The 15,518-nt window shown below is 40.3% G+C and overlaps 1 protein-coding gene across 2 annotated transcripts in view; it reads left to right on the top strand.

The window, feature by feature from the left end:
- LOC144933806 (oxysterol-binding protein-related protein 8-like) overlaps window positions 1–15,518 on the top strand; it is a 100,683-nt gene that overhangs the window by 5,727 nt on the left and 79,438 nt on the right. For both annotated transcript variants that reach the window (XM_078858960.1, XM_078858961.1), the window contains exons 2-3: window positions 1,562–1,658; window positions 14,921–14,963. In XM_078858960.1, the coding sequence (XP_078715086.1) occupies window positions 1,611–1,658; window positions 14,921–14,963 (91 nt within the window). In that variant the 5' untranslated portion in view covers window positions 1,562–1,610. The remainder of the gene's footprint in view (window positions 1–1,561; window positions 1,659–14,920; window positions 14,964–15,518) is intronic.

Below are 15,518 nucleotides of genomic sequence, written 5' to 3'. Positions count from 1 at the left end.
GTGAATGACATTTTTCTGGATTTCTGAGACCCTCGTTTTATTTGTTGAATGTCATGATTTTTAATTATGATTGATTCTATAATATTTATAGTGTTGAACAGCCTTCATTTAATTTCCACATTCTGGCATTCACAGCTTGACACCATGGATGGTAATTTTGTGTGAAATTAAACATCAAAGCTTTTGACGTAAGTGGAGCAGTCTTATAGACGTATTGAACATGTTAGGCAGGAGTGGGGGGAGGTTACAAAATCACGTGCAGTTATTTAGTGTACGAATGGATAACCTTTTTATCTATTTTGGGTGTAGATAAATCTTGACTAAAGATAATGTGGCTCTTCATCCATGTGAATGTCACCTTGAACAACATTGTGGGAGGGAGGTAATGTTGTTTGGGTTTGGAGGTTTTCTATGGGATTTGGCCTCATGGAATGGGGACTAGTGTCAGGCTTAAGTAGGTCAGGATAAGGTTTAAAGGTTCATGAGGTTATAGTTAAAACCAGGATTACCTGCTCTGTGTGAGAGGTGTGGCATTTGTGCATGTCTGGTACCTGGTGCAGCACCTTGGGGCACTCCTTAATGCAGTTTTGAGAGGGGGTCATTGAGGTTTTTTTTGTAGTTACGCAGCAACTTAAATGTGTTGGCTGCTCTAGAGCCACTGAAATTGGGCATCGTTCTTCAGCACGGTTCACTGAATTTGTGGATAATTTCTTTGTGTAACAAGTATAGGGGGAGGTGGGGAGATTTTGTACCCCCTTTACCTATCAGTATTTAGCAAATTACTTGCATGTATAAATGAAAACACATCCATTATTCTTCTTGGTTCTTTCGGTAAAGTCACGTAGAAGGGAAGTAATAAAATAATAAAAATAAGACATTATAAAATAATTCTCACGACGTTTCGGCCACAACGCAAGCAGCCGTCCTCAAGTGAAGACCAGGTCTGTCGATTATTATACATTGTGAGGGTAAGAAGGGAAATGAATAGTTGAATTGATACATAATTTGCATCGATGCATCAAAATTATGTTTCAGAATAATCAGAAAAAAGCAAACAGTTTCACCTTCAACAGACACATTTACATCATGAGTATATGTATTTAGTTCCATGGACTTTAATAATATGTCAAGATTTGGGAATGCAACATCTACAGTACTGTACTTAATGTTGGGCTCATAGTTTTAGTGTACTCTGCTTAATGTGAAAATAGTACATTGATGTTGCTGTCACTACGGTATATTGAAAAACATGAAAATTACTGGGTCTGCATGCTTTTACTATCGTATTATTAATAAGTTGCATTATAATTCTGAAACATTTTACTTGCATAAAATGTATTTCATCACATGATGACATTTTTTCAACATACAAATACCATACACACAATACAGTAAATGACATTTGTGCGTTAAAAATAATGCTGTAAATTAGTTTTTCTCGTAGGAATCTTGACATTACATTTAACATTGTACAGCATTTCCAGCTTGGATGTTTTGCCGCCTGAGGATTTATTTGCAGTGTTATGTGTGTGTTTATTTTTCTGGGCTGTCTCGCATGCAGCCGAGCGTGAAGGGGGGTGAGAGCCTCATGTTGATCTGGCAGCAATAGGATGGAGCCGGCCACGCCTGACGCAGCAGCGGAGAGTGAGCACACCCTGGTGAGTGGCACCTGTCTCATGAGGCGTGCGTGATCGGCCACGCTCTCACATTCCCCGGGGGTCAGCCCCCCTTAACCCCCACGGCTCCGTAGCAGGACTGAACCCCAGACTTCCACAAGGGCCAACGTGTGCCCGGAGCGTGTCTGCTGTGGACAAAATAATAAATGTTATTTTCTCCCAAAACACTTGTATTCATCTCAAGAGGCTTGATGTGGGCTCCCCCAGGTTGGCATGTGTTAGGTCTCCACTGGGAATTGTTTTGGAGTTGGAGCTCAGGTTGATTTAATTGGATTGCCAAACTAATTCCACTCCTTCCTTGAGGCGTTGGTTTAAATATCTCCAGTTACTAAGTTGATTTTGTTAACAAAAAGTGAAAAAAACCCTCAAATAATTCTGAATTCCCACATATAAAAGCCATGTTTGCATTTATCAATTATTGAAGCTGTGCTGTTTAGATTATCTTGAAACGAGATATCTATCCTCGCTGGATCAAAGGTTGCTTCAATAAAAGATTGCGTTTTATGTGTTCACTGATGCCATTTGAATGATTTTTTTTGCCTTATGCTCAAGACTTCCACATTTTCGTGATTTCTCCAGTATTTATGTATTTCGTGCTGAGCATTGTAGTTAGGAAAAAGTTTTAAATATAGTATTTCCTTATTTAAACAAAGCCCACTTTTGAGGTTTACATTGGAAATAGTTTTTTATTCAAAAAAGGAAATGAAGGAAAACAACACCATAGTCTTTTACAAAAATCGTGTACAGTTACCTTAGCTTGAAATAATGTTTTGTGCAAATAATTTGCTTATATTCTGTGCAGACTCGTGTACGTGCTTGCTTCAAAAAGCTTCTACTGTAGGCAAAATTCATATGCACTGAAATGCTTTTTTGCGCTTAAAATAGCAGGCACCACAAACATAATTGTCTGTCACACACCTCATACGGTCTCTTCTTTTCAAGCTGTACCTCCCAACTCGAGCCTTGTTTGTTGATAATACTCATGGCGCCTTTACGTCACGGTACAGAATGGCGCTTCCTTCTTTGTATGGCTGATGTTGATGTCACGCAACAACCGTAATTCAACATTGTCGTGGTTGAGCCAGATAATTGCGTTAGCAGCAGTGGAATGCATCGTTGTGATGCCTCTTTCGTATTTGTGAATTTGGCGTTGAGTCGTTATGTTTTATTATTTGTTTTGGGTGACCACAGTCGCACATATCGAAGAAATTGTTATTTTCCATTCGTGCTTCCGAGCCTTGCATCCCTGTGAAGTCAGTTGGGCAGCTCTGCAGCGAGCATGTAAGAAATCCCTCCCTGTTTGGCAGGTCTCACTTTTCAACGATATTTGTGCCACTACCCACAAAAACACTCCAGACTATGCTCATGTGGTTAGTGACTCACGCTCATATCCGTGAGCATGTTGACAGCATTGGAATCTGTCTCCATTTTTGCTGTGCTATTATTTGTTATAGTAGCTTGTGCTGTACCCAAAGGGGGAATTTACCTTTAGGCAGTCTCAGCAACCTCAACCAGATTAGCACCTTGTTCTTCGGGGAGTGTGGACACAATTATTTTGACAGTTTTTAACAATCGTATCCTTTCTGCTGCATGTTTGGTAAGGTTATAAGATATATGTTCTCTCTGCCCATGAGTAATGACATGTATTAAATGGGTTCATTATTATAAGCAAGTACAGTTCTGCATATTGGAGCTTCAAACATTATTTCGTGATTGTAAATCTTTTTCAGTAAGGCCTTGGTATTTATATTGGAAATGGGGTTAGGTTCCCGTGTCTGGCTTAACATACGGGAAAAAATTAATGTTTCGTAACGTTAATCCTGTACCATCCACGTAAATAAGATCCATATACTTCATAAAATTGTCAATAATACAATATTTTATAACACAAGAACATAGAATAGATGAAAATAAAACACATCAACACAAAACGTCATGGTCACTTGAGCGTTAGTGATATGCCATCTAGGCTTTCGTATGAAACGTCCTAAACGAGTGAACGGCTAGATGCACATGGTAACGTGTGCACATTTGTGCTGTGCGCGATCATGCCACCGATGGGTTACATAACTGCTTCGGTGTGCACACGGGGCCCCTCCGCCACGTTGCCAAATCGTGAATAGTCCAGGGTAAAAAGGTGCAACACTTGAAGTGGTATACAAATATGAAATTGCGAATATTTGAATTTCGTGAAAAAAATCCACGGAATGTAATGTTTTACTGTACTCAGAATGCGTACTCTATATAGGTTTTATAATTTTGATTCTGTAAATGTTGCTTTGAAACGTAATTGAGAATCTGCTATGAAGTATTTGTACTGTATCTTGAATAAATAAATATATGCAGCATACCGTAATTAAGTGTTCTACCACATACAGACACTCCCAGGGTGTGTTCTGGGGGCCAAATAGTTCAAACACCTCTGTGCAATGGCCAGCTGATGTAACACAATGACGAGAAATGTCAGCCTGCCCAGCATTCATGTCACCTTATTTCCTTGTGTTCTAATTATTATCACTTGGTAAATGAATGCCTTAGCATTGTTTACCGTCGGCCATTGTTAGATGTGAAACTGAGCTGAATGAAAATGTTTCATTTAGTCATGGAAATGTGGGTTTTATACAGTCTGACAAATGGTTGGTTGTAATTCCACAGGGTTTGCAGAAAAAATACCGCATGCTAACCATTTCCTGCTGGGTATGTTTACGGTAACTTGATCTCAGAAGACAACATTTATTTTACAAACCACTGTGTACATATAGCCCATTGTCTAGGGAAATGTCAAGTTGTTCAGGTGTCTTGTGTCCATGCCCCCTTGTTAAGCCACTAATCATATGTACTCCTCATTTGACTGCTGCCTCATCTAGTTTGTTTTCTTGGGAATAAATATACCTGTTTAAAATCCACTTGGTAATTTTAAATGAGTAGCGTACCTCTGAAATATGTGTACATTCATGTACACAGTTTGGTTATTTGAAACGGATTGTTAAGGTTTAGCTAAGTCTTCTGAATACCCTCCTGGATACTAAACCACTCATCGTGCTGTGCGACCCAAAGCTTCTTCATGGACGAGTCTTCTGTGTGGTGTGTATGGAATTTATATTCTTGCATATGGCAATATGTTGCGGAGTGAAATGCCAATGTTGTGGTCTGCTAGCATGGCCAGAACCACACTGGCTTGTCTTTTAATGTTCCACTTATGATGGAGATGTGCATTGCCCTGTTGTTTTGATGTTGTTGATGATACACCAGTGTCTTTGAGCAATGTTAAAGCCAGGAGATGCGATGTTTGGGTCTGTAATGAGTTGGCTATTCTGGACGTTCACGTTGTTCCACTCTGTTCACCAGCATCCTTATGAATTTGGGTGAGATTCTAGGATGGTGACAGCACGATCCTAGAAGGGGGATCGCGACTTGAGTTGGGGACGCGGTACATTGTTGAGGACTTGGTTAAGGAGTATGTTGTCGTTGGTATGAAATCACGTGAACTCGCTTGTGGTTTTTGTTTCTGGATATTTCGTGGCAGAATGTTCCTATCTAAATGTGTGGAGGAGATGGGTGTCTTACAGGCTGACCAACTGCCAGTTGTTGGGGAAGTTAAGGTACACACCCAAAAAGTAATATTTGTTACTGAAAATGTACTTTAAATTGTCTGTAATAGCTCAGTGGGAGTTACCTGATAAATTAAATATTTTAGTTTTAATGCTATGAGTAATTTCACACTTAAGCACAATTATGTAAGGCTTCTCTGACATCTCCAGCCATGCCTGTGGGTGCCTCATTCTTAATCATCATCTGAGACACATAGGCGACAAAGGCCCATTCCGCAAACCAGTGTCCTCATTCCACCGCATTGTAGAAGGCATCATGCAAGGTTCGGCCGGTGTCATGGCAGATCTGACGAACCCACGGGTCTCTCACACGGCCGTCTAGATGGTGCCAGTCGACGTCCTTTCTTTGCCTGGATGGATAGAAGAAGGGCATGCTCGATGTACAGTGTAAATGTTAGCATTCTGCACACGGCCAGAATGGTGGAGAGAGCCTATAAGGGTAGGGTGGTGGGAGGGGAATGTTACTGGCATTCATTTGGTTCAGAAATTGTACAGAAACACTGCATTGTACAGTTTTTATTTACATCGCCGAACACTTCGCCGCACTACGTAACTTTTACTGGATAACGCACGGCTTGAAATGTTCACTCCCCAGTGCTGACCACTGCTCACAGATCAACAGAAAGCAGAGGCATCTGTAACTTTTTTACAAACAAAAACACATTTCATTGGTGGCAGCTGGACTATAGAGGAAAAAACATTATTTTTCAAATGCATCTTGTTATTAGTGTAAATCAACGTACAGTAAATCCATGAAAATATAAGGGAAGCTAAAATAAGGATATATCATTTGTGACTGTTTTTAGTTTCAGAAACAACAGACCCACTGAAAATTTAAAGGGCTGACATTTTGAACCTTTTATTTTTTATTAGAAAAATGTAATTCTACACATGCTTGAGATTATATGACAAGTCAAGATGGTCATCTGTGTGTGAAAATTTATATTTTCAATGGATATGAAGTTTTGTGTGTTTATGAAAGTTTGATATGCTCATGATTACAACGTCATGGAAGCATATCAAATAAAATTTAAATATATTTTGGCACTTCTCTGCAACTCGTGTTTCATGTACTGTTTTCAGTCACTCAGCCCTGCAAGCCATTTGAAACTATGAACAGTTACTTGATTTCAACCATTGCACATTTGCCAAATGTATTTGAAACTGGTAACTTAAGAGACCCCCATAATCGCAGCTGTCTCGCTGAACACGTATAATCTTGGGAATAACTTGTTATTGCTTTGAGACTTGCTTTTGCTTTGAAAAATCAATGGTGCAAGATGTAACACCTCCAGAACAACGTGTTAACTCGTACACCATGACTGCTCCTGACCTTTTAAGCACTGCCGTCAGAGAGCCAAGGTGCCAACTTTATTGGCCGATGTATCAAGAGCCCTCTGCATGGAATGCTGTACTGTAGATCGAAAGTGTAGAGTTTACAAATTGCCCAAACAAATGTGGTGGTACGTCTGCCACTTCGTATTTGACAGACTGAACGAACGAATGTTTATAGTGAAATCTATAAATGGTAAACCTTCACCGCCTCAAAGCGATACATCACTTAATGGAGAAATGCCTTTTGTTTAGGCCATTAGGTGACCGAGAAGATGTGGTTGCCATTTGCATTCCTGCTCGCAGAAATTGTCTGACCATATCAATACATAGAAACTGTAGAATTTCTGTGCGTTTTTTACATGCACGGCAAGATGTCTACAAAACTGCACTTTCAAGTAGAATTCTGTCTCGTGCGGCGTTTCTGCATTATGTGCGTTAATGGTGGATAAAGGCCTCCACCAGTTATTGCCGCTGCCCATGGTCTCGTGGATTCACTATCCATCCCTCTCGCACGAGCTAATCTCTTTCCCCAGGAAGCAAATCATTTTTCAGATGAGGATAAATATATCCCAGATGTCACAGTTGAAGTGGTAACCACTGCCCTTTGCAGTATCAAAAATGGGAAAGCTTCCGGACACGATGCAATACTATTGGAAATATCGAAAAAACATGACAAGGTCCTGGATCAAAACAAGTGGACCTATGTACTGAATATATATTAACGCAGCCATTAATTACCTCGATTTCTGGAACGATGCCTCAATTTTTACTTCATAAAAAATGGAGACAAAGCTTATTTGAAGAAATTTCGACCCATTATCCTCATTCTGTGCATACACATTGTTCACAACATGATAGATAATGCAATAATGGACAATTTAGAGGCCAACCTACCACTTGAGCAAGGTGTTATTATAACGCTCGTTCTGCCATTGTCCACATAAATGCTATCAGATTATGGAAGAGGGAAATTAATATCAGATACCGCTATGCCTATCTTTCCTATACTTGGAAAATATTTTTTATTCGGTAGAAAAGAAGCAGACAACCAAACGCTAACCCAGGCCTCATTAAAATATATAATAATTATAAAAAAACGTTTATTAAGGTAGTACAGTTACTTTGAGATTGAATGCGACCGGAAACACAATACAGATCCGAAGAGTGTGTCAAGGAGACGCTGCTCGCTGAAGCTATTCACAGGGACGTTGCAAAATATTTTTCAACAATTACATGTGAGAAATAGAGGCATACGCATAAATAGGGATTGTATTAACCTTCCCATATTTGCTGATACAAGCCATAACAACCAATATAAATTAGCCACAATAAATTATTAAAGAACTTCACAAAGTTTAACCCAGTTGGGATCACATTAAACATGAGTGACTAAACTGGAAAACAACGGAATTATTGCAAACATGCCTCAATATATAACTCGTTGGCACAGAAAAATATAAAGCCCAACTAAAATAATTTGGTTTATTTTTATGTTGGGCATTCATGAATGATGTAAATATATTTTATAATCAACATCTTTTTATGCTGGCCATTGATAAATGCTCTACATGAAACAATTTGTCTGACCGGGAGATTAAGGTATCTACATTCTAGATCAGGGGTCCTCAAACTTTTTAAACAGGGGGCCAGTTCACTGTCCCTCAGACTGTTGGAGGGCCGGACTATAGTTAAAAAAAACTATGAACAAATTCCTATGCACACTGCATATATCTTATTTTGAAGTGAAGAAACAAAACGGGAACAAATACAATATTTAAAATGAAGAACAAGTAAAGTTAAATCAACAAACTTGCCAGTATTTCAATGGGAACTATGGGCCTGCTTTTGGCTAATGAGATGGTCAATGTCCGGTTCCATATTTGTCACTGCTAGTCGTAACAAGTGATGCAAGTGTGCATCCATTAGTCTAGATCTGGTTGGAGATTTCAAATGTTTCATTCTGGAAAAAGTCTGTTCACAGACATAAGTGCTGCCAAAGATGGTTGCCATTTTGAGTGCATGGTTCCTGAGATGAGGATATGTCTCAGAGGGGAGAGATGCATTGAAATTATGAAGGCTGCTTGACTTGAATGCGTCTTTCAGAGTCACAATTCTGCAGTTCAGCCAGTTCCATTTGGTAAATTGTATCCACATTTTCAATGTTAATAGAAAATGGGTTACGGAAAAGCTGTATGTCCTGTACATGGAGATGAAGCTCTTTAAATCTAAATTGGAGCTCCTTTTGCAATTTTTCCAGTGAATCCACACATGTTTTGTTTGGGAATTGCAACCAATGGTTTTTCCGCTAACAGATTTTGAGTTGTGGGGAGATGGCAGAAGTTTTCCTCCTTAACTTGTTTGATGAGGAGGCCTAATTTTACTTCAAATGCTTTGACATGTGATTGCATATCACAGAGGAGCTTCCCCTTTCCTTGAAGTTGCACATTGAAACTGTTGAGTAACTCTGTTACATCTGTCAGAAAGGCAAGGTGCCATTTCCATTCTGCATCATTGAGCTCTGGTACTTCTTTGTTTTTTGAAAGCAGAAAAGCTGTAATCTGTGGAAGTAAGTCATAGAAACGTTTCAAAACTCTCCTTCGACTCAGCCAACGGAATTCTGTGTGGTACAGAACATCTTCATAGTCAACATTTAGTTCAGACAGAAATTCCTGAAATTGTCTGTGGTTTAGTGCATGAGCTCTAATGAAGTTAACACAAGATACCACAATTTTCATAACAGAGTTCCACTTCAGTGATTTACTACACAGCGCTTGTTGGTGGATGAGGCAGTGTATGGCTATTGGATGAGAATGGTTATGTTTGTCCATCTCTTGGTTAATGCGAGCAATTACTCCTCTCTTAGACCCCACCATGCTAGGAGCACCATCAGTTGTCACACTGGCTAGTTTAGCCCAATTCAGCTCCAAATCATTCACAGTTTGGCAAACCTTTTCATAGATATCCTCTCCTGTAGTTGTTCCTTTGATGCTTTGCAGTGCAGCAAGCTCTTCTGTGACTTCGAAATAGTCATTCATCCCACGAATAAAAATTAGAAGTTGTGCAGAATCACGAACATCATTGCTTTCGTCGAGTGCCAAGGAAAAATAGGAAAGTTTTTTTGTGGAGTTTTGCAAATGCTGATGCAAATTGTCTCCCATTTCTTCAATCTTCCGTGTAATTGTAGGTCCTGAAAGACTCACTGTACTAAATAAATCGGCCTTCTCTGGACACATCTCTTTGGCAACAGAAATAAGGCATTCTTTAACAAATTCTCCCTCCACGAATGGGCTGCCAGTGCACGCTATTAGCTTGGCAACTTGAAAACTTGCTCGCAGTGATGAAATATTTAGCTGCTTCTGCTTCACAAAAGTATTTTGATGAGTTAATGTATTTTTCAGTTTTAATATTTAATCTTTTCTCACTTCTCCGACCAAACAATCATATTTATCTTCATGTTGAGTTTCATAGTGTCGACGTAAATTGTATTATTTGAACACAGACACTATATTCTGGAATATCAGACACACAGCTCTTTCCTTGTACTGCATGAAAAAGTAATCATAAGTCCACTGTTCTTTGAATATCCTATACTCCGAGTCAATTTTTCTCTTTCTTGACATCAGTTTCCTAGGGAGTCAAATTGCTATTAGTAAAATACCAATATATATACAGCGCTACAAAAACAATATACCAGCATTAACTTTGCCCACACAGAGACATACAGACTGCACTGCCCATCAATGCAGTCTGATTGGGGGAACTCCGCTTTTACCCCAGGCTCACACGAGTGCGGGTGCCATTAAAAAGTTAATTACACCTGCAGTTTTGTTCACAGATCACAGTACATCCCCAGGACACAGGAATATCACTGGGAGTGCAGCCGAGGGGCAAGTGAGGGAGCTGAGGGAGGGAGAGCCAGTCAAGCGCAGCCAGGGGAGGGCTGGCAGCCTTCGGCCTGGGGGGCAAGTCCAGTCAATTGGCCCATTGAACCATTCACCAGCGCAGCCCAATGAGTGCCCACCGCCGCAGCTCAATCAGTGCTCACCAGCGCAGCCAAATCAATGCTCGCCACCGCAGCCCAATCAGTGCCCACCACCGCAGCCCAATGAGTGCTCACCAGCGCAGCCCAATTAGTGCTCACCAGCGCAGCCCAATTAGTGCTCACAAGCGCAGCCCAATTAGTGACCATGGGCCGGATAAATGTCTTCGGCGGGCCGCATGTGGCCCGCGGGCCGTAGTTTGAGGACCCCTGTTCTAGATAGTTATTATATATAAAAGACAATGCTATTTTATAAAGAAACTGTTTTTTTTTTAGTGTTCGTATATTTTTAAAATGATGGGCCTTCTTGATAAACGTCAAATGACATTTGTTTTTTCACAGCAACATTGCACCAGTTTGGCAGACTTTCAGTCTATCAAGCCGTAGCGTATCGTAGTGCATTTTATGGGCAATAACACTTATTTGGCAAAGTAATGCATTAGTTATAATAATTGTTTTTTTACCCAATTATCTGGCAACAAAATTGACACCTTTTTTACAAGGAGTCATGTTTGCATTGACCACAATACCTGCGGTCGGAATGCAAACAAAAAACACAACTCTGATAATGTATGCACTGTCCTTGAAATTGATTGGTCCACACCCGAGACAGCTTTCCTTAGAGCCTAGTCTCACATGGTGTTGGACCAGATGACGCCAAAGGCGCACAACTCAAAGGCAATGCACCATCAGAGTATGAGAGCTCGGGGTAAGCATTTACACCATTGGAACCTCCTTTGCCTTCGTGCTTGCACATGCACATCCTTTTTTGCCAGACTACTGCTGGATGAGGGCCTTCTCATGCCATGCCAGTCGTGGGGGTTGTTTGACCGTACTTCATCACGCTGGTCTGTAAGGATTGCTGGTGAGCATAGACATTGTATCATATTACAGTACAATGGATTTTGATGTACTGCTCTTTACTGAAAATGTAGCCCAGCATCATGATACATCATACTTGTTTAGATATATGTATGTTGAACTTCCTTCACACCGTACATAACCAACTGCGCTAATTGGAGGTGGCTGCCCATTCAAGCACTAGGCACGCAATTTGCCTACTTAGCTTCCGAGATCTGATGATGTTGGCTGCATTCTGGGTAATTTCGTCACAGGAGCAGATATGTTTAGATATGCCTATATAAGGTTTTACAGCTTTGTTTTGTTGAATTGATAAGTGTGAGGAATTGTCACGGGACAATGACTTTTGTATAATTGCTGGAATAAAAAAGAATACGTTTATTTTATTAGCCTACAGGCAATACAGAGCTATTTATCCCAGTGTGAGTGTTATTTTTTTCAACACGGCAACCGCATCCATGTATAACCTGATATGTTTATAATCATTAAATAGCGATGCCTTTGGCACTACACAACACCAAATTACAATGTACTGTAAATATGGAACATCTGATACGTGGTATCAAGGAACAGCAAACATCCCTAAAAAATATGATTTGCAATTGTAAATAGAAAAGGCAGAAAAGCAATTATTGACTTCTCCAGTGCCAAGCACTCGCATTCGTAATTTACTTTGGTCACTAAGCTCGCAAGTCCTGCCAGCGCTCGGTCTCCACTGCAGAACCCACCCTGACTGACCAGAAAAGGAAACAACAGGATGGTAAGGGCGTATCCCCTGCTGTGTAGAACTTCCAGAAATACAAAAATGGATGTCGGCGTTTAGCAACAGACATTTACTGTGGGATTACAGACAAGACAGCACTGGCAGTGCACATTATGAGTTTTGGATATATTGTGCATGATCGCAATTTGTACATGGTATTTTTTTACAACTTTGCCAATAGCACTGTATTTCATATATGTTTTTTATATGTATAGCGAAACTAGCACTGCCTACGCATTTGCACAGGATCCAGTGCTGGGTGGGCGGTAGGTGTGATAACGCCAGCGTGACCCACGAACCCAGCTCACTGCCGTGGGATGCGAGTGATGTCATCACGCTGATGTGTGCGGTGACCACCCCACCGCACACTTGTGTGCCAGCCAGCAAAACTTGTTAAGTGCACACGGCTATCTTAATTTGCTTCATGAACATGCACTTGAATGTATCTCCAATCCAACTTTTCAAAAACATCGCGTGTCCCTGTGATTAACGAAATTTCAGTGTCGCTCTTCCATTTCAGATTTTTTTTTCCTTCTAATTTTTAAATATTTGTCTTGAATTCAGATGTTGCTTTTTGGAGAGCTTTGATTGAGTACTGCATACAATTATTTTGAGTTGCCAAATCTGGCATAGTATCTTAACAGTTAATTATGCTCACATTCCACTGATACACTCCACTGACATGCCCAGCTATACGCCTGTCATGCGTTTGCTGCTTTTTGCTCGAGCCATGCTGTTGAGCTGCCTCTATTTGGCCTGAGCCTTCAAACAATGCAGGGACTGAGCTCAACCGCTCCCTAATTAGGCAGATAAGTCGGTGCTGTTTCCATATTGTTCGTGAGTTGTGGTCGATGTAACAGAAGTGTCATATTCAGTGACATGCCCTGAAATTTAAACCCATTTCTGTGAAATGTCAGCTTTTCAACTATTAATGATTGTAGTTGATCTTAGCAGTCAACGGTGTCCCTGGCATTTTGTGTCCTTTTATTTGGCTTTCAGCAAAGGAGGTTTACCTCTCACAAAGGCTTTTCACAGCAACTCCAGAATATGTTTTATGAAGATCTGATTGAGGAAATAAAGATTTTATCGTGAATCGTGAAAGTATTCACAATGTTTGATTAATTAATGTGATACATTTACAACCAATGGAACTGAACCACCAGACATAAGAAAAATAACTTGCGAAAGAAGCCTGGAAAAAAAGTTGAACTAAAGATAAATATTTGCAAAATAACAGTAATAAATAAATAACTCGGTTTGCTGTAAAAATCTTCGTTGGAGGGAGAGAACTAGAATACAGTACTCAAAAGAGTATTGACATATTTGGTAATCATTGAAAGCAGTCGAGCATAAAAATGATGAAATCCGAAGGCAATTGAGAGCATAATAGAGATATTTTGGAAAATAGTTTTTGATGATAATTTTTCATCGATGCATATTACCTGCTATTACTTTAAGGATGGAAAACATGGAATCCCTCAAGTAACATGGAGATTTATCGAAGGTATGCACATAAACATGGAGAGATGCATTCTGGGAATTACACGTGAGTCATAAAGAGTAAACATTGATCAGAGAAGCAGTGAAAATTAGAGACATTGACCGTGAAGAAAAATAAGTTCACTTCGGCTGGACGCATTATGAAAACGAATGGTAGCTGGTAGACGCGCATGGTGATGAAATGTCAGCTAAAGGAAGAAAACAGGCCTGAGAGGGTGACCACTGGAGCAGCCAATGCAAAAGAGCAAGATGGATTGTGGCATTGCTCAGTGCGGATGACCTGGGGCTCCTTAATCGGCAGTGGATAAAGCATAGCAATTGATGTTTCATTTTCGGATACCATAATATATACTGTTGAAATGATACGCACATGTTAGGTTATGTATGCAGTGAACGGTTAGCAGACGTTATATATTTCCTTTAATCTGTGAAGGACGTTTTTCTTATTTATGAATGGACTATAACATATACTTATAGTGTGCGCTATGGAACGTTCAGAAATTGACACCATCTGTAAACAAGGCAAAATGCGTGGATGATGAATTAGGAAAAGGAGCGAGGGTCCAGGCTCAACGTGTTTTAGTAAATTTTACAACAAAGCTGAATGTCGGATCTTTTTTGCCCACTTCAGCAATTGTTTCTTGCTGTGGTTGTCCCACCTGATGACGGACGCTTGTGTTGCGCCCGAAACGTCGTGATGTAATTTATTTTATACCTGCGTGACTTTACCGAAAGAACCAAAGAGTATGTCGGATGGATTGTTTATGGTATTACCTTCGAATGTAGTCACTGTTGTGTTAATTTCTCACTTGTTTCCAATTAATTACGATCAGTTTGCTACTCATAATTGTCGTCGTTATAAAGCACCATTTAGTGGTGTACTTTCTTGCTCGACAAAACAAATGGCCTCAACGAACGTTAACCCTTCCGCACATTCCAATTCGTCCTCTGTGTAATGCACACTAACCTCGTAACGATGCGATATTTTTTATTGACCGCTCGCCCACGTTTCCCTCCTGCTGTTTCTTCCTCCACACCCCTCCCTCTGCATTTCTCCTTCCCTCTTCCTCCTTCCCTCCCCCTCCTTCTCACCCACTGCCGGCTTCTCCACTTTCCACTGGACCGCTGCCCACAGGACTATGGGGCAGAAGCTTCTCAAGCACGCGACAGCCATGCATGTGAGTAGCACGCGGTCCCCGTTTCTCACTCGGTACCTCCCGTTTCCTTTGCACGGGGCTCTGGGGTGGTTGTGAAGCGGAACTTCCAATCGTACATTTCAATGGCCTGCTGAAGCAGATTGCATAGAACTGCTTCTGTGATCAATTTGAGTGACCTTGTAAACGCATTTCTTAAGAACTGCTTTTTGTGTTTCGTTTCTTGTCGTTTACCCGCACCTCCGATTAGCAGGGCTTTCTACGTACGGTGCGAAATAAGTTCACTATACATACTACGGTTCATTTGTGTTGGCGGGAAAATATTTAGCAGCATCAAGTCTTGACACGGTGGATATGTTTTGGTCTTTTAGTGTGTTTCATAACTCAGTTCTTTTTAGGGAGTGCCTATTTATTATTGTTAGCAAGTGATTATATTGCCAAGTTAATATATTTTTTTAATCGTTGACTCAACATGTATGACAGTATAAGACATGTATTTCACACTGGGCATGGTTAAGTTATGATTGTTATGGTTTGTTGTTGCAAAAAAAATGTTTTTTAAAGGACAGTGTCACACTG

The sequence above is a fragment of the Lampetra fluviatilis genome, chromosome 8 (assembly GCF_964198595.1).
Source record: "Lampetra fluviatilis chromosome 8, kcLamFluv1.1, whole genome shotgun sequence".
Taxonomy (NCBI): domain Eukaryota; kingdom Metazoa; phylum Chordata; class Hyperoartia; order Petromyzontiformes; family Petromyzontidae; genus Lampetra; species Lampetra fluviatilis.
Note: the sequence above shows the minus strand (reverse complement) of the source record. Positions and strands in the feature narration are given on the sequence as shown.